This window comes from Apaloderma vittatum, unplaced genomic scaffold, assembly GCF_000703405.1.
Source record: "Apaloderma vittatum isolate BGI_N311 unplaced genomic scaffold, ASM70340v1 scaffold2737, whole genome shotgun sequence".
Classification (NCBI taxonomy): domain Eukaryota; kingdom Metazoa; phylum Chordata; class Aves; order Trogoniformes; family Trogonidae; genus Apaloderma; species Apaloderma vittatum.
The window spans coordinates 7,881-35,201 of record NW_009724338.1 but is presented as its reverse complement, the minus strand read 5'-3'; the positions used below and the strand labels follow the sequence as shown (position 1 = coordinate 35,201).

The 27,321-nt window shown below is 39.4% G+C and overlaps 2 protein-coding genes across 2 annotated transcripts; one reads left to right on the top strand and one right to left on the bottom strand.

Annotated features, from left to right (window-relative positions):
• Positions 1-558: 558 nt before the first annotated feature.
• Positions 559-9,552, top strand: NIT2 (nitrilase family, member 2; the record flags this gene model as incomplete). Its single annotated transcript, XM_009872432.1, has 9 exons — positions 559-677; positions 3,822-3,942; positions 4,062-4,150; positions 5,734-5,827; positions 6,693-6,767; positions 7,156-7,234; positions 7,870-7,968; positions 8,949-9,004; positions 9,377-9,552. Coding segments are annotated over 9 exons (821 nt in total), but the record flags the coding sequence as incomplete, so codon positions are not given.
• Positions 9,553-13,930: 4,378 nt separating this feature from the next.
• On the bottom strand, positions 13,931-26,792 carry TOMM70A (translocase of outer mitochondrial membrane 70 homolog A (S. cerevisiae); the record flags this gene model as incomplete). The annotated part of the gene is made up of 11 exons (XM_009872431.1): positions 13,931-14,377; positions 15,339-15,461; positions 15,930-16,027; positions 16,892-17,008; positions 17,674-17,781; positions 18,968-19,102; positions 19,540-19,747; positions 20,910-21,058; positions 22,930-23,039; positions 25,261-25,387; positions 26,619-26,792. Coding segments are annotated over 11 exons (1,503 nt in total), but the record flags the coding sequence as incomplete, so codon positions are not given.
• Positions 26,793-27,321: the final 529 nt, after the last annotated feature.

Here is a 27,321-nt window from a genome sequence, read left to right as displayed (position 1 = left end):
ATGGTAAGGAAACATGTTATCTTTATTGGTTTTTATAGCCATTTGCCAGGCTAGGTGTGATTCGAGGGATAAAAGCAAACCATTCCCGTATTTGGTGCTTTGGGGATTGTCCCATCCTTTAGTTAGCTAGTGGCGTTTTAGGACACCAAGTGCTCATCCGGCGCAGGCACAAAAAAAAGAAAAGCTCACAAAGCATGTAGCAAACTGGGAAGGACAAAACAGATCTAGGCGATCTTCCTTTCTGTCACACGGTATCTTCTGTTAGAATTTGGGCTAGGTACTGCTTAGGCTAAGCGTTACTGGTGTGTGTACTCCAGGGTCTTTGACCTACGCAGAGTGATGATGATGTATGATTTCTATTAGCAAGCCCAGGTTTGAGTGGTCTTCCTGTATTAAGACACCGGAGTAAGACAGACTGTAAAAAGATGTGGAAGCAATTTGTGTAGATGTTCGTATCTATGCAAATTAATTTTATTAAATGCTTGTTAATGAATTCAAATTTGGAAGAGTTTTTCCAGGGGGAATTCTGCTGACTAATTTTTCCTTTTCTGCCTTTAGACTTTCGCCTGGCCCTTATCCAGCTTCATGTATCTGCTGTTAAATCAGATAACCTTCAACGAGCCTGTGGACTGGTGAGAGAAGCATCAGCTAAAGGAGCAAAAGTGGTGGCTCTACCTGTGAGTAAAGATTATGGTCCACTTAGCACCTATACCTCAGACCTTTAGAAACTTCTTTCTAGTGTTAATAATACATTATATATTCCTGTTTCTCCTTGGATAGTTTAGATGCTCTATAAGACCCCAACATAGGTACAAAACCAGGGGTTCTGTCTAGCAGTACACTTAAGAGGGGAGAAAAACAAGAAAAAAAAATACACAGGTTGTCTTTTTCATGGTAAATGATTCTTATTAAGTTTTTGATGGGTAAAATCCCAAGCAATTCCATCACTCATATGTTCTGAGTTTATGAAAGCGATACTGTGGTTTGAATGTTTGTAGGAGCCTTCTGTGCTAGAAACATAGGAAAAGGTGATTTTCAGCTAAAGAACGTGGATATCAAGATGAAAGAAAACAGGTGTTACTCTTTGTCATAATCATTCCAGATTAGATAGTACATGAGAAACAAAATAGGCTAAAGACATTTCCAGCAGGTCATTTGTAGCTGAATTATGATTGAAATGTATTTCTCTTGTGATTTCCTTGTATGGGAACATAAATAACTACTTAAAATTACTGATCTGATTTACTTTTTTGACTTCAGCCATGCTTACTTTGCTGAATTTTCATGCAGATGAATGTGCTGGCAACAGGATGACCTTCCCCTGTGCAGCTTTGAGCTTTTTTTTTTTTTCCTTCCCCTCTCTTTCTGGGAGTATATGTGTTACCTCTGTGCCCTGCAGCACTTAACTCAGGAGTGCAAAGTCCTCTTGGGTGAACTTTTGGTCTGAATATTTTACACACAGAATGTTTTCCCTTTTACTGTCTCAGGCAAAGTATTAAGCAACGTTCCCAGCTCCTCTGTGCTAGCACAGCTCTTGTGTTGCAAATGAGACCTTTGATCTTTCTGGTTAGGCCTCCTACCTTGAGATTATCTATTATTTGCTGGTTTCACCATGTGTACAACATAGGGTTTTCAAGACCTGTTTAGCTGAGATGCTTACTTTGCCAGTGAGAAGTTGTTATGCTTTTAGGGTAAAACCGAGGGCAAGGTTTTTCCCAGACTTTTGGGAGGTAAATCTTGTACTGACATTAGGATGTGGGCATGAAATACTCTCTTCCCTCACCTTTTTTTAAATTTTTTTTTTAAAGTCACACTACATAAAGAATGGAAGTAACTTGCACTGACCATATAATCTACACCTCTGCCAAGGCACATGGCAATTTTGCTGTGACATGTTAGCCTTGATGTGTTAAGATTTCTTTCATTTCTGAACCAGAAAAAAAATGGCCATATGGATAAAGAAATAAAACCAGAATCCATTTGAATCTAGGAATTTATAGAAAGCAGTTCAAAGATCTGTCCTGGTATTCTTACCAATTTGGGCAGCACAGGACTAGGCGATGTGTGCAGTCTGTTGTTTTGTTCCAACAGCAGCTTACGAGCAGCCCCATGCGCTGCTGCAGCAAGCTTCCACAGAACTCTGCCTGTTCTCTTGAGGCCATAGTTTCAATACCACCTGCATTGACACTGATGAAGGTGGAAGCAGCTGGCATTGCTTTCATTTCCTGGGAAGTTCAGTCGAACTTCCAAAAGTCTGGGAACCCTGTGGAGACTTCCCTTCCTGCCTCTTGCATGTACAAATTCTGCTGTGGGTTAGCTGGCACCTGCTGGCCCAGTGTCTGTGTATGGGGCAAAAACATCCATCCAGTTTTGGCTCAGTTATTCCAGCTCAGTAGAATGTACTACAGTTGCCAAGAAGTTTGCTTGAGCAGAAAAGGCATAAATGTTTATTTACAGCCTGTTTTTTTTTTTGCTTTATTTTCTTTTCTGAGGGTCTTGTTGCAACTTCCAGTGAGCAAAGGTAATAACTGAGGCAGATGCTTGGGAAGTAGGTGCTCATACTGTTTCATAGCGTAGCAGCGACCTTCATCTGTGTTCCTTTAGGGGACAAAAAAGTGTGGGGGGGGCATGTCTCACATCTTCACGAAGCTGGCAAATACAGTTCAGGGTAAAAGTTCTGGATATCTTGATCATCTCAGGCATCTAAACTACTCTTGTTAGTCTTATTGTCTAAAGATTACATGCCTGAGAGTTTAGCAAATCTTTAACTACAGCCTAAGACAAAAGACACTGTTCAGCTGTGAGAAAATGATGTTTTAAAGGACTGTTCTAGTAAAATAATAAGTAATTTTGAGGCATGCATGCTTTTGCAAAAGTCCTTTAAAAATGAAGAAATTGTGAGCTGTAGATGAGCATGAGTTTTTAGAGGATCTGTTTAGCTTGTAACTTGTGAAATTACCCCACCTCGAATACTGCGTCCAGTTCCGGCGTCCACACCATAAGAGGGATGTGGATCTGTTGGAGCGTGTTCAGAGGAGGGCCACAAGGATGATCCAGGGGCTGGAGCACCTCTGCCACAAGGATAGAATGAGGGAGCTGGGATTGTTCAGCTTGGAGGAGATTCTGGGGGGACCTTGTAACTGCCTTCCAATACCTGAAGGGATCCTACAGGAAGACTGGGGAGAGACTTTTTACAAGAGTGTCCAGTGATAGGACAAGGGGAAATGGATTTAAACTGAAGAATAGGTTTAAATTGGATCTTAGGAAGAAATTACTCGGTACGAGGGTGGCAAGATTCTGGAACAGATTGCCCAGAGATGTTGTGGCTGCCCCCTCCCTGGAGGTGTTCAAGGCCAAGTTGGACAGAGCCTTGAGTAGCCTGATCTAGTTGAGAGGCGTCCCTGCCCATGACAGGGAGGTTGGACTAGATGATCTCTAAGGTCCCTTCCAGCCTAGGCCATTCTGTGATTCTATGATTATATGGATGGAACTCACTTCATTGTTCTGATGAGAACATCCCTTGTGGTCTTGCTAAGTCAGGACTGATAAATGTGTTAGCCTCCTTACTTGCAGCTTGGCACACATTCACACACTCATTCACATGCAGCAACACACCCACTGCATTTTCTCAGATTGTTCAGGTCTTCCCAGCCTCCTGATATTTTCTCTTTTGCTTATTGAACTCCTGTAAACTAAACTGTAACTAAAGATTGTATGAGAACATTGATAGAGAGGAGTTTGAAAGGTCAAGTACGTATCCTTGCAGTGGTGCTACTGGGTATTAACGTGACTTTTTTTCCCCACCTCCCTTCTAATTCTAGGAATGCTTTAATTCTCCATATGGAACACAATACTTTAAGACGTATGCAGAGAAGATCCCTGGGGAATCGACACAAAAGCTCTCAGAAGTTGCAAAGGAGTGCAGCATATATCTCATTGGAGGTAGCTTACTCGTAGTGACAATCTCACTGAGGGGAAAAATGGGCAATGTCTATTAGTGCCATCAGACCAAAATTTCATGTAATACAGTGGGGAAAATCTTTGTTCTTGCCTTTACAAAGGATCCATTCCAGAAGAGGATGGTGGAAAGCTGTATAATACGTGTACTGTCTTTGGGCCTGATGGTGCTATGTTGGCAAAACACAGGAAGGTAAGGTGGCAGAATATGGTTATTAAGAGGTTTCTCAGCAGTGTCACGCAAATGATTTTACCTCTGCCTAAAGGTTATGTGAATCAGTAGAATCTTGCATTACTAATAAGCTGCGTACTGTCATTAAAATAGCATGCAATTTGGGGCATGTAAACACCCCTTTCAAAGATGCTTATAAGTTTGATCTGGGTAACGATGACAAAATGCAGATGGTAGGAAGACTTGTGTTGAAGAGTAAATCCTGATCCACATCATCTGTGTACATTGGTCTAGGTCTAAAACATAGTGCCATTTAAATGAGACCAGGATTTTCCCTCAAGTTACCAATGGATTATCATTGGTACCCTTCTGTTATCATAAATACTGTTCTTTATGTACTTTGTGTGCTAAATGTATGATGAATGTCGTCAGCTGTAGTCCACAGTTAAGCTGTGTCTGCTGGTTGTGGGAGGTGCTTGCTTACTGCGATCTTCACCTGAACAGAAGGCTTTGTGCCTTCGGAGAAACCACCTCCTCTTCATAACTGCAGGGTGCAGTTTCTGTTAATCTGACTATACATGCAGGTATTATTCCTTAAGTGAACAACAGCTTATTTCTTTCAAGGAAAACCAAAGAGAATGCAAGGTTACTTGGAAGAAATGAGATGGTGCAAAATACCTCTGAGATGTGGGTATTAGTTTATTCTTCTAACTGATTCTACACTTAGCTACACTGTTAGATCGCTTTCTGAAGTAGTATGTTGCCTTCCCTCTATGCTGCCGCACCAGTCTGCAAGCCTGATAGATGTCTGTAGAATAAGTGTAGGCTTATACTGTGTAAATATGAACAAATAATAATATAAAAATCAGCTGCAGCTGTATTATTTGGTATCTCCAGCCAGGAACAGAATCTTCCCTTGCAAGGGAGGGATAAAAGTGCAGGGGCTGAGGCATCTGCAGAGCTGAACTCATGGGAACTTTATGACTTTGCAAAGGTATTTTCTGGAGAAGTTTTGCAGGAGTGGGACTCAAATCTCAAGAAAAGATCACCTGCTTTAACATACTTTAAAATCATCCCGACAAATTCAAGACATTTTGTATGCATCCTTTCTTTTGCAAAATTTCTCGTTATATTGAGATTGGGATTCTTTCCATGAAGAAAGTGTAGAGCTGTAGTACAAATTAATTGTTATACTTTTTAGCTGGTTTTGACTACTCTTTATTACTGCATGGGAGAAGGACAGGGCATTCTATTTGGTAAGCTGTATATATGTTTGATATGTGCATCCCTTGGGTCACAGGGATTTTATATGTTGTTTGCAATGGTTGGTTTTGGTTTTTTGAAGTTTTTTGGTGTGTTTTCGTTATGTGTTTTTTTGTTTTGTTTTGTTTTTCACCACATAACTTCAGACATGTGTATTTATTCTGTTAAAGAAGAAAAATGCTTTAAATCATCTCTAGGAGATCTCACAATCTTAAGCTATGCTTAGTTGGGGTCCTGACAGAAGAGCCGCGTAGATAATAGTAACTAGAGAACACGTGCCTAATAGAAAGAGACACAAAGACCAAGCAAAGAAATTGTTATTAATCATACTATAATTACAGGTTCATTTGTTTGACATCAATGTTCCTGGGAAGATACAGTTCAAAGAGTCTGAAACACTGAGTCCAGGGAATAGTTTCTCCATGTTTGATACTCGTGAGTATGAAATAAGCCCTCTCTTTAAGCGGCTCTACCACAATAGCATGAGTCATTCTGGAGTTCTCTTCCTCCTCAGCAGTGGATTTTTTGACTTATATTTCAATTTATATTAGGCATTTGACAACCAAGGAAAATGTAGCTTAAGTTTGTTCCAACTGCGTGGGTCATTTCTGTATCTTCTAAAAAAGGCAATGACTGCAAAAGGACAGAGGAGTAGAAAGGATTGAAGCCTACCTCATGGCACCTCCCTTAATAAATAGTGATCCTATTGATTTGTTAAAAAGAAATTACTGTATTTTTTTATAGCAGTCACGTCTTTTAAAATGGTTCTTAGAAAACATGGCTTGGAAAAGAATATATGTGGCAAACGGCTATGCTAGCATATTGTTTCATGTGTGGATGATATAATAATGGAGACAATTATTTTGAACACCCCTGTCTTCAGTGTTCAGAAGTTAACAGATCCTGTTTACTGAGCTCTCTGAAGAGTCTTGTCTCCTGTGGTCACTTTTTCTTCTTTGCAGCGTGCACACTGTAAGAAAGTACATGGCTGTAGTTTCTTTAGTCCATGAAGAGCAGCCTTGAAAAGAAAATAATTGAGAGTCCTGCAGCTAAATCAGAGGGGAATACATTACACAGAGACCTGATATAACATGATTTTATGGAAATGGCTATTTTTGAAGGGCAGATAAGACTACTTGCACCCTAAATAGCCAATGCTTGTAACAGCTAAGGATACACTTAAATATAGCTTCTGTTGTTATAAAATAACAGCTGGCAAGATGGCAACAAGGGAGTCTTGTGATTGCTTTTGTGTACTCGCAATAGGATATGACTGTTGTCTCTTGTGTTTTGAGAACAGCGTACTGTAAAGTGGGCCTGGGCATCTGCTACGACATCAGATTTGCTGAGATGGCTCAAATCTATGGACAGAAAGGTGAGGCCAGGTCACTTGATGGTACATGGTTAGCCCTGAGGCCTGAACTACGCAGGGCTGTTTTGGGGTGGTACATACTGAGTAGTCGGTGTGATCAGGCACTCTTCTCCTCACCCACACAATATGCATCTTGTAGCGAGACTGTTATTCAAATGAGTGTCTGTTCTCCTTGAGTAAAGTAAGGATCACTTCCTGATACACATTTGCTGCTGGGGTGGCTGAGGTGGGTGTATCTTCATGGCATGCATGACAGGCTCTATTTGATTCCATTGTGGGCAAAGGTCAGGAAATACTGAAAGAAACCTTGAGTCTCAGTGTGAAGGACCACTCTAGAGTAGACCATCTTCCCTTGAATGATGATTGGGTTCTAATTTTCTTTTTAACAAAGGTTGCCAGCTGCTGATATATCCGGGAGCTTTTAACTTGACAACAGGACCAGCTCATTGGGAACTGCTACAAAGGGGGCGGTAAGAACTAAGTAACAGTTTATCCTCCTGGTCCAGAGGGAGGGGTTTTTTGAGCATGTGAAACTGCTCGTGTTTCAAATGACACTGTTATCAGCAGTGGTGCAGGGCCACTCTCCTATGGGAGCTACACCACCCCTCAAGTCTTGAACGGCACACCAAAACGATTTTGCCATCAAGGAGAAAAGCAGGAAATGCTCATCCTGCACTCCTGCCAGCTCAAACGCAGTTATGCCCTTTCAAGGACCTTTTTCCCCATGGCTCTGTAAGCACCTTTCACACAGAAACTCCTAGACAGAAGAGCCAACAACGATCTGAGAACTGTTCTAAATTACAGAGAGAAATAGACCCTGAGATTCCTGAATGCTCTGTTATTTATTCATTTAGTCAGCTTCCGTCAGCTTCACTACACACTGAATGAACATGTAATTTGTTCTACTCACTAACTCTGGAGTAGGTGCTCTCTTTCCAGGCGCTGCTTTCTCTGACCTTCATATCATTTACAATTCAGGCTAGTCCTTAGGAGGTCATAGAGGTTGCTCTTTCAGAATGAATTCCTTCTCTTCTGCTGAGTTAATTAGTGGCGTAAAAAATACTCACTTTTTCTCCCCCTGTCCCTCATCTTTCTGTGAACACAGAGCTCTTGATAATCAAGTCTACGTAGCTACCGTATCTCCTGCTAGAGATGAAAAAGCATCTTATGTTGCCTGGGGACACAGCACTGTTGTAAATCCATGGTGAGTGGAAAAACAAAACACCATTTCTTGGTTTAAAAATATGTTCTAATTGACAGTCACATTTCCTTTTACTCTTAAACCACCTGAGATTTAAGCCTACATTTTCAAAATCATCCTTTAAAGCTGTCTGACTGAAAAACAAGAAAGAAACTAGTTTCACAGGATCTATTCTTCATCAAGTAGCAAAGCAGCTACTTAATACTTAGGATTAGTTAAGCTGCTGACCTTTTCAACTTGTGGCTGAAATTCAGTCCATTATATACTATCCATTATGGCAGTTCTCTGTCCAGAACTGAACCATCGTAAACAGCTTACACAAAACTATTTCATTTCTGCAAAGAACAATGCTGCTTTGACGTAAGAATGCCTTCAGCCTAGGTAAGAGACATATTCTCACCTTTAGAACAATTCATGCACAGGTACAGAAGGTAAAGTGACCAGATCTTAAGGCAGTTATTTTCCTTTCCAAGAAATCCACGGATAGTTCTCTTCCAAATGACTGCAAAGTAAAAAAAAAAAAGCTTTATCTATATCTTGAGCTTTTAACTTGGTATGATAATAAAATAATGTTCAATAGCTCAAGCAGAGGAAGAGTATACTCCTATTGAAAACCAGTAGGATCTGGAAAGGAGAGAGCCTTTCCCATATGTGGTTGTCCTCAGTGAAGTTGTTTCTTTCCCCTTGAGGTATACTGCACGCTGACACGCACCGGTTCTCATACTTGTCCTTACCATGATTCTTGATTTTCAGAAACATACTTATGTTAAGTATGGATATGTCACATATAAAATGTGCCACATATAGAGCCTGGAAGCCATGTCTACCATGCCAGAGTTATCAATTATGATGTTATTTTTAGGACAGCATTGTCTTTACAGCTTGATGTAGGCATCAAGGGTAGCAACTCCGTTTTGTACAAACAGCAGCAACTGGACTGATGTCTCGAGACCTCTGTGAACAAATATGCTTAATTTTTGCAGGGGTGAAGTCATAGCCAAAGCTGGGGCTGAGGAAACAGTTGTACATACAGATATCGGTAAGGGTAAAGGTTGTGTGAGTTTTCTGGGGTGTTTTTTTGTGTTTTTTTTTCCCTGCTTGCTTTCTTCACTGCAGATCATGAGACTAATGAGAGATGGTTTAAGCCTGTGGGCTTGCACAAGCCATTACAGCTGAGGCTATATTAAAGCAGGAACAAGCAGCACTTGACTATACTCTTCCAGTTTCCTTCATTACAAGGAAGCTGCTGCATAGGAAAGGGTAAAGTTAAGGCTTCTTTCCATCCTGGCTGCCCAGTTGCAGTGCCCTATGGACACCATTAAACCTGCTCTTTTCCCCACCTTACCTCAGTGAGTCAGGAATTTTCCCTTTTGAGTCCTGTTCTAATAGCTTTCTCTTCCTCCTCCCACAGATCTGAAGAAACTTGCAGAAATACGCCAACAAATTCCTATTTTAACCCAGAAACGTTGTGATCTCTATGGCATAGAGATGAAAAAGTGAAGCTAGGTAAATAGCGAAGCTTCACTGGGCACAATGGTGCTGGCTTTCATCTTCCCTTGCTAGTTGTGTCACAATCTACTGCTAAGTCTACCAGTTACATTAAAAAAACCAAACCCAAAACCAACAACAAAAAGCCTGGCTGGTGTAATTCTAAAATTGATTCAAATAGAAGTTTTATATCTCCTCTGATACTTTAGTATTTCCTAGTATTTTTACAGCTAGGATGAAGATGGAGGTGGAATCAGTTCAACACAGTAGCAGTTAACATTGCTTTTTATGCATCCCAATGTTTTAGTTACCTTTGGGGGCTTTATTTTTTTTTATTTTTTTTTGGAGAACAGAAATGGGAACATTTTTTTTTTTTTTTTTTTTTTTTTTGTAGAACAGAAATGGGAATGCTGTTCTCTCTAAAAATCCTCTGAATTCAGCTTTAGTATTATGAATTTTTCAGTAAATTATCAAGTAATCTAGAAGCATTATTATTCCACCTCTGTCCTTTAGTTGTATATGTGCCTTTACAAAGTTCCTTGAATGTCCAACTTCTAACTTGGAAACCTTAAAATTTAACACAGTAAGCAAAACAGGCCAAATTCTGCTCTGCATTACTTAAGGCCAATGAAAGAAGCTGCTAGACAGAACTACTACTACAGAAGCATCTGTAACGGGTTTTGGTGCACATGTCCTGCCTGAAATTATGTATTAAATTCACCTTGTTGCAATTCCCGTTTATTGCTCAAGTGGTGTGGGTTACTATTTTGTTACAGCGATTCACTTGTTGCCACAGTTTTGCTCTATACACTGCACTGCCTCCTTAACAGTGTCTGAATGGGCTTTAATTCTGCTGCTGTCTGGCAGTCTTCACCTGAGGTTGAAGGGAGTCAGGCAAAAGGATTAGAGAGGTTGTTGCTGGTTAAGTCTTTCTGTCCACAGCTTCCCAGAAGCCAGGTATTAGGTGTGGGTTTTACGCAGGAGAGATATCATTAAAGTAAGCCAAACCCCGCAGCATCTTTCCCCTCAAAAGACAGGTCACACCCTTCCACTCAGTGGCATTATCTCTTCCAGCAGGCCTTTCTTGGTCTCTATTTCTCAATGCATTTTGGTGTACACACTGTACTGGAACTCTTAAGAAACAAGCCACAGAGCATAAGGTGAAATGAAGATTTATTTGTTGAAAAAAAAAATAAATATAAAAAAATTAACAATTTACCATTTGAGTCAAGTCTCCTGCATTAATTAGTGCCTCCCCCGTAATCAACAATCAGCATCCATGACGGCCATCACTGGGCTCCAACTTCTAAATCATAACAACTATTATACATCCATTTTTCTAAACTACTCCATCTTTCCCTCCCCTCTCTATACTAGTTTGACACGCAACAGAGCAGGAACTGACTACTACTACTACCTTTGGAGGATTAAACTAGTGCAGGATTCTCATGGGCTGATCGCTTAATTTTAAAAACACAAAGTGCAGTCTGCAACAGACAACGGAATCCGTGTCCTGGACCCTCCTCCCCGGGAATCCCAAAGGGAGAGAATGGATCAAAACCTGTAGCGAGCTACTCTGGTGAACCCAGCTGGAGAGGTGACATGAGCTCAGTCCTCTTCTGTCTCCCAAGATAATGTCTAACCACCTGGTTTTATTAGGATGTTTTAGGGGTCTCCAGTGTGATCCACTCAAGTGATACAAACAGGATTCTGAATTTTTGGGGTTTTCAGTGAGAAGTACACAATCAGTTCTTGGCTAGGTAATACTCAAAGCAGTCAGTACTCAGTCTCTGTGGTGGTAGAAAACAGGCACTTTAAGTATCCATATTATACATATGCACCAGTTTTCTGTAAGTATAGAAAACTAGCCAGTAATAACCCTGAAATAGCTCCAGAATTTCAGCCTGTGAATATTTAAATTCTTTTTAAAGAAACAGCAGAAAACACAGTAATAGCTGCTGTATCAGGCAGCGTTATTACCACTGCAGCTCGAAAGCCTGGTTAAAGCTTCATCTAAGCTGCTCTTGATAGTTCCAGAGTAAGTTACAGTGCAGCTCCTTAGTAGCTGTTAGTTTCCTCTTCACTTTCCATTGGCAGTTAGATCCTAGTAATTCAAGTCAAAACTTCTAATCTCCATTTTGGCAGACTTTAACATGACAAACAGGGATTTTACAGGATCAGAATGAAGATCCAAGACACCTGTGTGCAGAAGCGACTTCTCCGAATTTCTGGGATAGACCACATTTATACAATCTTCAGTACCAGCTTCCTATATCATTGACAGATTTACTTTTTTTTTAAATAGCAGCAATACTTGTTTCACGTCAGCTCTTGATCCCTACTAAAGAAAATCTTTTGTCAAAGTTCACATGCACACTTGGCTTAAAGCCAAACCTCAACTACATCAGCCATTTAAAAAAAAAAAAAACAACAAAAAAAGGAAAACCACCCACAAAACCATAATCCCTTGCACTAAAGGGATCCACTGGTATACACACAGTAACAAGGCATCAGCTACTCAGATTCCCGGCCTTCCTGGCTGGATTTCCATTCCCCTGTAATCTTCAGCTCTCAAGATCATACCTCGATGGGTGATGGAAGCAATCAGAGATAAGACTTGTTAATTCCTTATCTCCTTCTCATTTTTTCTTCAAAGTTGAAGTGAGAGAAGATGACAGGGACTGAGTATTAGTTCTTCCTTGATTCAGCAGTGCGCAGAGAACGCTTTCATCCAGACCTGTTCTTATACATGTCAGAGAGAGATACTTGAAGGTAATATTTATTTTTTTCAGTTTACAGGTGATACGTCATTTACAAAAAAAAAATACAATGCATCCTTTCAGTGCAGTTTCAAACTAGTTCGAAAACAGGCAAAAGTCTGTGATGATTTGGAATGCTAGTATTTGACAGCACATGCTTTTTTCCCTTAATTGATTGGGTGGGGTAAGGAATGGGGTACAGGTATGGTGAAGAGGAGAAAATGCCAATGGAAGTAAGGCCATGCGAATAAAAACTCCTCGGGAGAACAGGACACATCAGTCAGTCTGGCGTATTTTTTTTCTCAGGTAAGTGATGCAGAGATTGGAAGTCCCAGAAGACAATCAACACTTGTTATGTGCAGTGCCCTTCAAAGCCACCAGTACCTTCCAAAGCTTTCAACTCTACACCAACACTGTGATTTCAGGTCACCTACTGAGCTAGCTAAAATAGAATGATCAAATCTTTATGTCTACTCTCTGCCATTTGTACTCTCAACTCCAGTTGCCAGGAGAAAGGAAGGTCAAGTTGAAAACAGAAGCTGCTGCTACATGGTGGCACAACTAGAGAACAAGACAGTGACCACAGCATCAATTCATTTCTTTAAAAGATGAAATCCATTATAGACAATTCAGCACAAGCAAATCTATGATTTCGGGATGAAAAGGAGCCCAAATCAGAGTATTGTAAATTAAGCTACACCAGTTGAGTATCTGCATGAGGTTTATCCAGTCACATCCGTCCAGGGAAAGGCAAGATGAACTGACTGACTTCCATTCCAGGAAGATCAACCCAGAGCAACAGAGCCCTCTCGCAGGTTCCCAGTTAAAGAAAGACAGTTTATACTAGTATTTACCAATCCGCTATTTGCAGAGCAGTTGCTTCCTTTCTACAGTGTTTGTCATCTTGGACAAGACAGGGTCTAAAGAACAAGGAAAGCAGTACAGATTCCAAATCCAGTATTTGACATTTTAGCCTACACTTTGTTCCTTATCTCACTTAATCCTGCAAAGGGGCTATTACAAGGAGCAGATCGGAACACAGCAGTCTCTAGAGACTGAAGAGAATTTAGAGGGCCTACTGGCTGTTACGTATAAGCAAAAGCATCAGCGATCACAAAGCTTATATGCAAGCATGACCTTACCTTGGCAGCTCTACTCCCAGCAGCGCTTCCTGTTCGTGAAAGTCCCTCTGAACCCTCCAGAACAATTTCCTGTGACATTCAAGTAAGGACTGCTGCACAGGAACACAGCCTTTCTTCCAGTAAAGCCTACACCAAAGCAGGTTATCCGACCTCTTTCCCCAGCTGACCTTTTTACTAGCTTTCCCATAGAGTATGCTAGGGCTTTCTGGGGTGAGGATAAGGACTATCAAATTAATTCCCTAATAGCTGCCACAGGACTGTTTCTAAGTAAGTTATGCAGAGGGTGGGAGGGGCTCTAAGGGAAGACTGTGCATGCTTGCATATATTTACAGGGATTCTCTCCACATCTACTTACTTAAAAAAACTCCTCTATATTATTAAACAGTTTGAAAATTATTTTTTTTCCTTTTTGCAAAATTAAAATCAACCCTCAAGGATTAATTGCATATAAAAAAGAAACCTATTTTACAGCACTGACTAGTATTACCTTTAAAATCAACAGGAAAAAAATCCCACATGCTGTAAGATTATTTAATAAAGCAAAAATCGCCCACAACTTAATGACCCAAAATGAACCAGTGTGAAGTTTTTATCTGCATGGCCAAAATATCTTCCTTTTGTTCCCCTGCAACTTTATTTCCCTTAACACGCTTTAAGGTTTTTTGCTGCAGAAGGACCAAGAAGCAACACCGCATACTTCCTTAAACAACCACTCCCACAACACCTAAACATTTAACAGATGTAGCAAATGACAACACCACGAAGGGGAAAAAACTAAGTTCCGCCATTCAACATGGTCTGCAACAGCGTCTCTAGGGCTGGCTGAAGTGGGCAACTTCACTTTAGAAGGTCATTTCCTCCTTGTTTCTTTACAGTGTTGGTGGTTTCAATCCATACTTCTTTCCAACTTCTGTCTGGGCATAGGCAGCATCACAGAGGGAGTAGAGGTGGGCCATCTCCATTTCGGATTTGGCCAGGTTGATAGCTTTGTTGAACATTTCAATGGCTTTATCCAGATTGCCTCTGAAAGAAACCAAAACGTAGTCCAATTGGCAAAATAATCTTTTAATCTCTACAGTTATCTTTTTCCCTTCAGGACTTAAACGCTCCACTACGAACTGCTCAAAAGGACTTTGGGAAGAACCACCACGAGAACTTGCAATGATGGGGGGGAAACCGAGATAAGTGTTAAAAACCTAAGTAACTTGCCCAGCTGTTAAACAGCCTTCCTCTTGAGAGCCCCCCACAAGTAATAGTGGAGCATAAAATGTTCTCCATTGGACACCAAGTTTACTACAGCGATAATCCTGGCACAACTAAATGAACTCTTAACTCCCTTGGAAAGAGTTTGTATACTTTAGAGGAAAAACTAGCACAGACAAAATCTCACATTATTTAAATATAAAATACTTGCAAAATTTCTCATGGCAACAGTTTGCCTATGCTTTTGATGGTTAGACATGTTAAAAAAAAGTAGCCTCAACTATACTTTCAGCTACAACCCAAACTTTTGCATAACTGTAACACAATTCTTTACCCCATGAACTTGCAAACTGCAGTCTTGTTGGAATTAAACCCAAACTATCAGGCTTGAGAAGAGAGTTCAGGATCCTCAGTACAAATGGTCCACTATGACATGTCTAAGGACTACATTAGATACAAAGGAAGCCTAGTGATGATTAAGGAAGCCACTCTGAATGCAGACGGGATTTATTTAAACATTTGCAGTCATGTGCAAGTTGTCCAGTAAGTATGAAATTGGTGAACATGGGAACGTGTGAGATCACAATGTAGAATTATGCCATAGAGAAAGGAAAGCTTTACCCAAGAGCTGCAGAACAAAATCAGGGCTTTGCATAAGAGCTGGCCTTGCACAGGACTGGGGAGAAGATCTTCAGAAACACTTAAGATCCTAAGGAAATCTAAAGGACTACTCTAATTTCAAAAGCAACTAAGAACTCATAACACTGCAATTCAACGTTACCTTTGCACTTCAATCGTTCCCATGGTTTCATATGCAAAATCACATTTGTTATCAATTTCAATGGCCTTGCTTATGAGTTCTAACCCTTTGTCTAAATCTTGCTTCCACTGGAGCTGAAGTAAACTAAAAGGGAAAGAAAAATTAGAACACACTCTTCTCAAACCCCTGATAATGTAAGAAAAATAAAATTAAAAAAATCACAAACGTATTGAATTCTTACAACAGGATAGACAGTAACTTCGTAGCTTTTAAAAACACATATGCAAAAATCATTTTCAATAAGCAATGTTACCAGTTTAATGACTAGAGAAAAGTAAATTTCTACCAAGACCTGTTAAAAGTTGTTCTATGAAAGAGGTAAAAGATACACTTCAAGTAATTACTCCATTAGGAAAGAACACTAAGGAAACTTGCCTGAAACTTACTTACAGTTTGGTCAGTAAAATGTAGGAATACATTTAACAGCACTAAGGTGTTTTAACAAAGTTCCTTCTCCTGGCTAAAGTTCTAAACACAAACACTCAGTTCAGGTTGATTTATCTAAACACACAAACTGCCCTTGACCAAAAAGATCACCAACTCAATACATACCCTTTATGAACATACGTAGTAGCATTGTCTGGTTCAAGGTCAATGCATTTATCATACATTTCGTCAGCCTTGCCAAACTGCTGTTGATCAGTTAGTGCCTGCATCAGAAGAGAAACCTATATGTCAATATGCAAACAAAACACACACTCTGCACTAGGCTAATTCTAATTAAAAACATATTGACGATGTGAAATTTGATATAGCTCTCTTATTGTAGAACTGGCTCTGCACATCAATTACCAGAGTTAAGTTTCAAAAGTGAGCCTTTTTAGAAGAAAGAGAAAGCTGCTAGGCTTTAATACACAAATTACTGATCCAAGGTACCATCTGTAATGGAAGATCTGCAAGCAACATGCTAAATGTACTGCAAGTAAAACCATTCTAAAAGCCTGTACCTGCAAGCCTCAACTTTTTCCTTTTCCGAATACAGTTCTTTCAAAAGGAAACACATCCATATTTCCTGCCTACTTAAAATCAGAACATCTCATGCTACGTACTAGAACCAGCAGCATGTTTTCTCAGAGGAGAAATGAAAGTCTCTGTTGTAAGTACACTCTTGTATACCTGTATGAAACTTTGCTTGACCAGCATACCTCATTTGTAGCAGAATCAAACTGTTACCCTGGTTCCACACATCTAACTCTCAGATTACCCAAAGAATTCCCAACAGCCATCAAGTGAGATGCCACACACATGCAGGAATTCAAGGGGAAGTGCATGTGGACATCTGTCTCCTGAACCACCCTTAGACTCTTACCACTTACACCCTGCTCCACCAATTGCCCGTCTACTTCCTCTACCCCAGAACACCCACTCCCATAAATTCAGCTGGCTTATCAAAGACAGCATGTGTTACCTCAGAACTTAAAGTTCTTCGTATGTTATTTGAAGAAGTGCATGCAATCTAAGATTAAAAGGTACAAGAGAATGCAGCCTTTTCTTTAAGAGAGAGAAAAATTTACCTGAGCATAGAGTGCATAGCCTTCAGCACACTTTGGAAATTTTTTTATGACATCTTCAAACCCTTTCATGGCTACTTGCACAGGCAAAGGATTATTTCCTGTATAAGCTTGGCGATACTATTTGAGAAAGAAAAAAAAAAAGGAAAAAAATTAAACACCACCAGACACACACACAAAAAGGCTCATAAGACCTCTACCCACCTCCCCAAGAATTACAAGTTCCACAAGCTGATACATCCTACCAAATCTGTTTTTAGGAGCCTACCCTGTGTCCAAGTCTCTGGCAGAGTGGGCTTCGAGAGGAGAAAGTCTGAAAGGAGAAGCCATAATGCCTGATACTTGCCAATAGCCTCCCTCTATTTCAAAAGCCTAGAAACTCCAAGCCTGAATTTCTTCCTTGTTCACACTATGTAAAGCTGTCCTCAGAAGATTCCTGCACGCGGAGGTACTGTACTACCTTGAAATAGTTTGGTTCCAAGTTCTTGAAGATAAGTGTTTTCCCCAACATTTATACGATACAGTAAGAGTGAGGATTTCTGTTCCTCTACCACAGCTCAGAAAATATGACCTACTGTTTGAATAACAAACACTGCTAAATTACAGTAGCAAACCCTTACTCCAACTGAAAAAATGGTTGCATTACTTCTTGACCTTATTATTATAAGATAGAGGAGTCTATTGTCCTACTTTCCTATTAAGTTGGAATTAAAAGAGAGAAATGCAATATGTTTGCCAGAACTCTTTAAAAGAAGTACCCAGATAAACACCAGTGTGTTACCTACCAGGGCGAAACATTTCTGTGCTTGAGCCAAGGCAGAATCGGGTCGCAATCGAATACATTCATCAAAGTCTTCCACAGCCTCTTCAATTTGGTCAAGCAGGATTTTCAGCTAGCCAGAATGAAAGAAAATACTATTTCTGTATTTAATCTGCGGTTCGGACACTTAAGTGGTAATTCAGTTAGTGTCAGTCACTCATATCATCTCCAGTTCAGTTTTAGAACTGCCTAGAAACCTACAAAACCCATGACTAAACATCACTGCCACAAAATAGCAGAGCCACTAGGGAAACTTTGGCTTCAGACACAAAAAGGCAATGTCCAGGTGTAAGACTGAGAATGCATTTTGGACTGTTGCCATTACTGCTTTAGCATCATGTCCCATCTCCAAAACTATGCTGTATTTTCTCAAGTTGCTTTGCCTCACTGCAGTTAATACCTGTTGACTATTTGGATGTCAGAACATTTTGGCTTTCTCAGCTTGCATTGCAACCATTTTAGGGATGGTTTTTTTTGACATTCTCATTCCTCCACAAGAGATGAGCTCACTTCATCATTCTATCACTTTACTTTGAAGCTACTATAAAACACTGATTTTCAATCTGCAGGAAACCCTCACTCCCTTCAATCAACACATAACACCATTCCTATTTCTCAGCACTTAAAAAAATGTAATGAATTCAAGGAAAGAGGAACCTGATCTGTGGAAGCAGTCCTTATGAATACAACTCAACATATCTGCATATAGCAGCGTTTCCTTTTTCTTCCAGCATCTTTTAGATTACAGTTCTGTAGAAGCAGGCCGCTCTAGGGCAACAAACTAGTCAAGGGCACAGCAGCATCAGAAGCTAGAGAGAGATGAGCTGAATAGATGCAAATCTGGGCCACAGTGCTGCAGATACTGAGTTATCAGGAAGACAGGTTACACCCGTTGCACCAAAGTTTCCTTCTATGCAGATGCTGCTCTGCTATGTCAGTTAACAGCTCATAGAGCATCTTATATCTGGTGTAAAAGTATATAAGCCCTATTACTTTTAAGTGAAATTTCATACTGATAGCGGGCTGAACCTGTGTTGCTCTGCCTTCTTTCCTATAGCTACAGAAATAAACTGCTTCTGCCTGACCTGAACCTGCAAACAAGACTGTGTAGTTATTCTGCAACAGTTCCAAATAAGGAGTTCATGCTTTTATGCCACAAACAGTATCAAGTGTCTCTGATGACAGACAGGTCTTTTAGTCTCCTTTTAGCATATACTGAAAGATTCAAGTACTGGGACAAAACCTCTAAAGTTTCTTACTTGTCCTCGATGATGGTAAACATCTGCATTCTGAGGGTCAATATCAGCAGCCATGTTAAAGTCTTGAGTGGACAGCACAGGCTGCTGCTGCTGCATATACATACTTCCTCGTTTGATCAGAGCATTAGCTCGGAGCTGTAAAAAATTTCGAATATTAGTTACTCCAATGCTTCTCCAGATTTAAGGCTTTTTTCCAATTACAGTACGTTTTACATTTGACTAATTTATCCCACTGACAGATTTAATTCATTCTAAGCAGGAATAAATTTCTTCTTGTCTCTAAATGAATCAGCTCCCTTGCTTAATTTCAAATGTCAGCCTATGCTTTCATCTCAGTGGATTTTCAGCCCCCACCAACCTTTATAAGACAAGTTCCCTATGCTTAGAAATGCATCAACGTTTTTGAAGCAGGTGAACATGAAAGTAACAATTAATGTTTTTCTCTTATCTGTGAACTGATTTTTCAGACTCTGTAAACCTCCAATTCGTTTAACTTCCTTTTGTTCTTTAGTTTGTACCACTTAGCCCATCTGCCTCAAAAATCCAACCACTCAACTGTGACACATTCTTACCTTCACATTTGCATCTTCCATACTGATGACCTGATCTAGGTCAGGTTTAGCAGCATTTGCGTTGCCAATAAGTAAGTAGAAAGTAGCTCGGAGAAGCAAAGCTTCTGCCAGGTATTTTCCCTTTGCTTCAATTTCTTTTGTGCTTTCACTGATAATCTTGTCATAGTTCTCCTCTTCCATATATTGTTTTGCTCTCAAATAACCGGAGCTGTAAATGATGTAATAACAGTTGTCTATATACACATGCATTCACTAAAAACTGCAATTTCAATTCAGACTTTTCGTTAAAGCATAACAAATACCAATTTTTGCTACAGTCAGTGGTAACACCAGCATATAACTAAAGTTACAAATATTCCTGAACTTAACCATCACAGACTGAAAACAATTTAGACAAAGACTGGCCAAATTACACTGGAAATAAAGAAGAATAGTATTTTAAAGCTCTTGAACTTGAGCTTCATTTGTGTCTTGCAAATTTTTTTTACATTAAGGGCAGCAATAGTATCTGCCTTAAAACAAGAGGTCTGGGATGGAATTCAGGTCAGAAAAGTGAAATATTAAACCTAACAATGTGCAGTTTATACGTGACAGACAGGATTTCAAAGTAAAAATCACAGTAAGCACTGGTTTGTCCTCAGCTAAGTTCCTGGATTCAGTAAATCTGCCTGTAGATCGGGATATTCATCTTCCTTCAAACAAATAAAAAAAATCCTAACACTATTTGCAACAGTTTCCATACTGACAAGAGGGATATCTTCCCAAAATAAACTGGAAAGCAACATAGTAAGTTAAAGCACTATTCATGTGGTCCTCACACTTCACTCAGGAGAGAAAAAAATAATAAAAAAAGCTGTATCATTCTTTTATCAGTTCAAAGATCTCATTTAAGTGCAATTTAATTCCAGAAAGATAAAACACCCTTTTCAGCCTCAGCTGCCATAAGCTCTTTGTTTACAGTAACAAAGACTCTTTCCTAGCCTGTCTTCTCCCTTCCAATCCAAAGACTAACTCGCTCTCTTCACTGGAAACTCTCCTTCCATGTAAAACATTCCTTTCTCCAGGAGCATTCTTCAGCACTTTCCAGTACTCCCATCTCCTAAGATTTACTATGATACTGTAGTAAATACTCAGCAAATCTTCCCAATCTTCCCATTGCCCTTCCTCTGTTTAGTGAATTGAAGCCAGTCAGCATTCATCAAAAGTTTCATTTTTAACACTGACTTCACCTCACAGGCTCTCTTTATAACCACAGGATTTCCGATGCCAAGTGCTATAAAAACAACAGCAAGTTACACTGAGCAGAATGTAAAAGTCACTGAAAACTTAATTCCAGCAATAAACAATGCCCAACTGTACTGTACACTCACTTTTCTTTTACTTCAGAAGCCTCTCCCTCCTTATCCTTATCTTCATCTGATTTCTCACCCTTAAGCAAAGGTTGGGAGATTATATCATCTGTGAAAGAACTGAAGTAGGATTTAATGAACTGTGGTGAGGGCATCAGAGGCTCACGATTCTGAAACAGAGAAATGAGACTTCAAGTCATTAGATGGTAAGATCAAATGGTAAATACGAAAATGGATAATTTAATCATGAAACAACCAATGTATGCCTTTCTGCTATCTCATTTGATAGTCTGGAATTTTTGATCTGACAATTTGTAATTTTTGATCTGACAGTTTGTAATGTAGGGACTATTTAAGCTTCAGATCACAATGCAATACCTACCACTAGCAGAAATAAAGTGAAGATACTTAAGAGAGGAGGGAGATAGTGTCTTTCTGCACAGGTGACTAGAAATGAGAACTCTCATGATATTGTAAAACATTGCATAGATGTACTAAAGCTGAATGTGTGCACATAAACTGTCAAAAATATGCAAGCTGGAGGTTTAAGCATGAGCCTACACTCAAGCAGGTTCTGAAAAGCCATTTGCCCTTTTCTACAGCTTATGCAAGCCAAGCTGCTGTCTGTTGTTACAATGAAGACTAATGAGGCAATATCCTAATTCTACGTGGAGCTTGGCCGGGATACTACACAGGTTACCTGAAGCCCTGGAAGGTACAAAGCCCTGCCAGGTACAAATTCCTGTCTACAGCTGTAAAGTATTTCTTGCTCAAAATGAAAACTGCATACAAGAAATCTCTCCTGCAAGAAAACTCTGAATGTACTCTTCTGAACTTCTCTATTAATAAATTCTATCATAATACCGCCTATTTGAAGCACACCTATTTTGTGATGCTACCACCACCACACTAATGGCACAATTAATTTTTTATCACCTCGCCACCACACATTTATGTGAGTTTCTACAGGAAAGAAATTCAGCATCTCAAAACCAAGATGGATTTCAGTACTTCAACCGCTGTCACAAAAAAACCTAGGAAGAATGTTTTAGTAACAAGCAAGAACATTTTAGTACCTGTCCCAACATTTTTGTAAACTTACAGCCACTTAAAAATAACTGCACCTGGCTGCCTCTGTACTTCCACAGTTCTCTTTTCTGCAGTTTCCAAACATTAACACAAAGATGTCCAAGCACCAAAACAGAAAAGTACGAGCACCCATTTACAGAACTGGAACTGAAACAGCCTGTGACTGAGTGTTGCAAATAATCTGTGGTAGTTAGGAGATGAAGGAGTATTTTTCAAGACAGAATCAGGAAGTCTGACCTCTAAAAAAGAGGTCACTTCACACTGTCATTTTTTTCTTAAGCAATGCCTTTTTAGTTTTCTTATTACTTTAAAAAAACACCAAACAACCACCACCACAAACATACCGACCTTGAAACAGTATTATTTTACCACTTTCTAAAATGTAGGAATTCTCTTGTCAACTTCATATTTCCTACATTCAATTTCTACTCATAAAACCAAAAGTAACTTGGGGAAAGAGTCCTCAATCATAATTCTTCTCATTGTAAACTATTCATTACATAAGGAACCAATATTTTTATGCATTCTCAATTATTATTTATAGATCTTCCTATCTCACACATACTTTACTTAACACGCAACTGAACATTTGGCTACTACTGTTCCAACATATCCTGTTTCCACTATGTTGCAAGTCCAGAAAAGCCCCACATAGGGCAGAACACCAACTTACGGTGTCTCCTAAATGCTAATAAATTTGATTATTAAAGGGAAACTATCATTAGAAATGGACCTCTCTTCCATGCTGATGTTTCAAAAACCTTGAACAAGTTCCAAAAGAAAACAACATCGGTACAATAGTAGCTTTGTAGAAAACCATTTGTGTCGATTCTTACACTTCAGTAGACTAAGACAGTGACTTCCTTACAACAAATGTCAGAACGCCAACAATCAACATTTCAACAACTAGTCAGGTGAAATCAGAATTTGTCAGCAATATCACAAGTCCTACCTTGTACTTCTCTTTGGCCTTTTCTTTTCCAAGAAGTTTAAGAATTTTATCAGCTAATAACATACTTTGTTGGTTTTGAAAGGCTTCTAAAATGCAGACTGCAGTGACATCTAGGAAACAACATACAAAAGTGAGATTAAAGACAAATTCTGATAGTCACTGGAGCACACTGAAACGTGCCGCTGTTACAATGAGTCACTGTCAAACTAATACACAGCCTGTTTGAGGGTGAAAGTCTCTGTCTCCAGTTTTCTGTATTCACCACGTTCACCCTCCAAGATACACATTTCTGTCCAAAATGATCTTGTGATAAAAGGACTTCACCACAGTGAATGAAAGAAATAACATTTTTTTCTTGTTTTCATGTTTTTATCTAGAGACAAATACACTTAGATGAACAGTGCAAATGTATACTTTCAGCTTTCACCATTTCGAAACAGAGAATAGTAATTACATTCATAATCGGTTGGCATTTAGAGTTAATACAGCTTCTCTTCCAGGACTGGTCCTAGTTTTCTACTTTTAAAATTCACATTCAGTCCCATCACATCTCTCTTCTTCCTCAGTTTAAGAAACATTCTCATATTTCAATCTTTTCTGCTCACCTCTGTGACTTTGGAATGGAGCAAGTTGAAGAGAAATAACCTTGCTGGCCTATTTAAAGTGCTAGCCCATATCACATAACGTTCATTCACACATACAAGCCTCTGCAAATGTTAACTCATTGCTGCTCAAATCACACTTTGCAGTGTGAAGTGCACTCTTACTGTGCATTAACATTATTTTTCTGGATCCTCTAGTTAATGCAATACCACTAATTTTTCCTACTGCATTTGCACTTAAACATCAGTGAAGATGAATAGTTTGGACTTGAAATTCCAACAGCATATTGTTTGAATATAAGCAAAAATAAAGTCTTGCTCTTGAGTTTTAGGATAGTTTCTGCAATTCTACACCGCTATAGGGACTATTAGGCCACCATTTACACAGAGACTCTCTGCAGCTCTGACATGGTCAAGCACCACACTGGAGTGTCCTCAGGAAAACACACTATGCTCACAAAGAGCACAAAAGATAGCATGCGGTGATACCGTGCTGTATGACCTCAGCAGGCTTGTTTTGCCCAAAGCAGGCAGCTGTAAACTAGTGCCCAGATTTGGGTGAAGCAGCATCATCTTTCCAAATGATACTGCCAGGGATCACTGGAGCAGGTTTTTGCTGACAGTGGTGGGGTTTTTTTGAGTTTGTTTCATTTTGCTTTCCTCCACCACCCAGACATAGCCTAATTCCTGGAATTTTACTGGCCATATGTGGTTGGCAGGTAAAAACATTACTGTATTAGAATAATGGTGTTGTTCAGAAAAATGTATTTTAAGATCTGAAAAAACTGCAAGCTAAAACTCAAACACGAATCAAGGCTGAAAATAATTGCTACAAACATTACTGTTACTAATATTAAAAAGAAGTTACGTTTAAAAGCTATCCTACTATGGAGGGAACCTAATCATTCTTGGGGCTTTTATGGTCTGTCAGTTTATAGCAGCAACATAAGGTTTAGATCTTATTACAGCACTCTGGAAGTGCAGCTGTTAGTCAATTAGTGATTGCAATGGTCTGCACTTAAACGACCTAAGTAGTCCTTTTCTAGTCACTAGGGCCATGCAGGGCAGAAAGGCATTCTGTCAGTAGACAAACAGACAAATAAAATTTCCACATCTTATTTACCTTCTAATTTAGCAAACCTAATTCTTAGCTGTAATACATAATGAAACTAATTAAATTTAAGATTTGCCAGACCTTTGTCTAATTTTTTTGTCCTTTGATAATGAGCACAGCTGAAAATTCTTTTGCCTTTTAACATTCAGGAACAATTTCACGTGATGAAATTTAAATGGGCCCTTTCAAGCAGTGCCCCTTAGTTCAAAAGCGCCCTCAGAAAACACACCTGACCTGTAGTTTTCCCTACTTTCAAGGCTTCTCAGTCACATCTTCCCAATAGTTCAAAATATATTCCTTTAGCAATAGTATTTGGAAGCATTTGACACAGTAGTTTCTGCCAAATACACAGAGTTAATATTAAAAAAAAAGAAAAGGTTAAATCTGTTCCAATTTTAACAACATTTATACATCAGAATGAAATGTTAGTGAAGCTGTTTTCCTTTTAATACCTGCCAAATGCAGTTAAAGGATGTTAGTATCTTGTTTCTAACCATGTACCTCCATCAATACTGTATTACTGCAGTTACAGAAGTAAAAACAATCCCAGAAGCTACCATCTCCAAAGCACTGAGATAATTCCACTTTTAAGTATACATATCAAGAGACACTCACCTTCTAAACATTCTTTCTTGTTGTCTAGCTTCTCATGAGCTTTTGCGCGTCTGAAGAGAGCTTTTACATATTTAGGATTAAGCTCAACAGCCTTTGTGCAGTCTTGTGCCACTTCTGTCCATTTTTGCTGTGGGTAGAAAACCAACACAATGAGAGAGGGCCCTACTCAGCTGCATTATATTAGCTTCCCACTACCAACTCCAGGGTCATGCCCACCTAACAGTAGCTGTAGTTCCCAGGGCTCTGGTTCTACCTGCTTCCTTCTATCTCTGCAAGTTTCTCAGTAAGAAACTGCCAGGCACCACTGGAAGCCACCTGCACCAGAAGACCCACAAAACAGAAAAGGAATTCCTATAGAAAAATGAAACCAGACAGTTGTACAAAGCATATGGGAGAAGGTAATGAGCTGATGCAGAGATGCTTGCAGGAGCTAACACTGGGACTGAAAGACTGGTACAAAACAAACAGAAGAAAAAAGATGAAAATATAATGAAAACCCACAAACAAGTTTAATGAAGTGCTAAAATGCTGTTTTATTTTTTTAAATGTTATTTCAATTTACCATGTTATGTTACTACAAAGCAGCAGGAGTAGAGCTGGTCAAGGGTACTAAGAATTAAAAATCCACTTATCTGCAAAATTATCAAAACTTATCTAAAAACTGAAAATGAGGATTTGTTACAGCATGAATTAGTGTTATAAGTAGTATTTGATTAGACAGAAACTGTTTCATCTCTCTTCTAACCTTCAAGGTGATTTCTCTAATCACACAGTCTCTCACCTGATACTTCAGACTGTACAAAGCCAATTTTCCCACTCCTTTATACAGGTCACAAACTTGACCTCATAAGCAATTCTGCTGATACCATAACAGACAAGACTGGCTGACTTCTAAAACTAATACAAGTACACATATCTATCAAGTAAATGTTACTTCCATGTATGCAAAATTTACATCTTGGGCTTTAGTAGGACTTCTGTGACTGTTTTATTTACTTTTTGAAGTAGCATCCTTCAAAAGTATTTTGTCTTTCACCAAAAAGTTAAAGAAACACTTTTGCAGGGAGAAGCAAAAATAACTTCTATACAAGAAAATTGTTCCAGAAGAAATTAGAACTTTGTCTTACAAGAAAGGGACACATAAGAATTACACACAATATACTGAGAATTGTTATCAGAAAAAAAAAAATACGTGGAAAAGTACGATGAGCTAGTGAAAAACAGTTGCAAGCAATGTCATCTTGTTGTGGAGGCAGTACGTATCATCATCTGGAATCTTTCAGGGGACTAAAGAGACAAAATAGGTAATTTATAATGCAAATATTAGAATAAACACATAATCGTCTTTAATTTCTTACCAGTTGCTCATAGGCAGCAGCTCTATTTTGATAGAAAGTAGAAAGATCAAGGTTTTTCTCAGAAGGGCACAGGCTGATGGCCTCAGTATAACACTGAATAGCTTGCTCATATTTGCCTGCTTTAAAATATTTGTTTCCTTTGTTCTTGGCTGCTTGGGCTCTATCAAGAGGGGTCTGAAAAAGAAAATGATAGGTCAGTTCAAACAAGAAAAACATCACCACATGCAAGCTATGCACTTACAGGTTTATCTTCAAAGATAAATGGATAAATTAAATGGATCCGAGTAGTAAACTCTAGCCTAGACTTCTGAAAAATCTCACTCCTTCCACTTCCTGCAAAACATTTTGTTTTGCAAGTATATCAGTGCATCAGGTTTGTGTCCATGGGGTTGGGGTATGAGGGAGGGGCTATAGGGGTGGCTCCTGTAAAAAGCTTCTACAAGCTCCCCCAGCGCCAAGTTGGACCTGCCTCTGGCCAAGAGCGAGCCAATCAGCGCCTCTGTGGCAATATACCTAAGAGGTGAAAAACCTATTGGGGCACCAAGGTCGGTGAAGGAGGAGCTACACCAGAGCGGAGCCCATGGTGATAAGGTAGGCTGTCCCCTGCAGCCCATGGAGGTTAACAGTGGAGAAGATACCTGCCTGCAGCCCATGGAGGACCACAAGCCAGAGCAGGTGGCTGCACCTGAAGAAGGCCGTGACT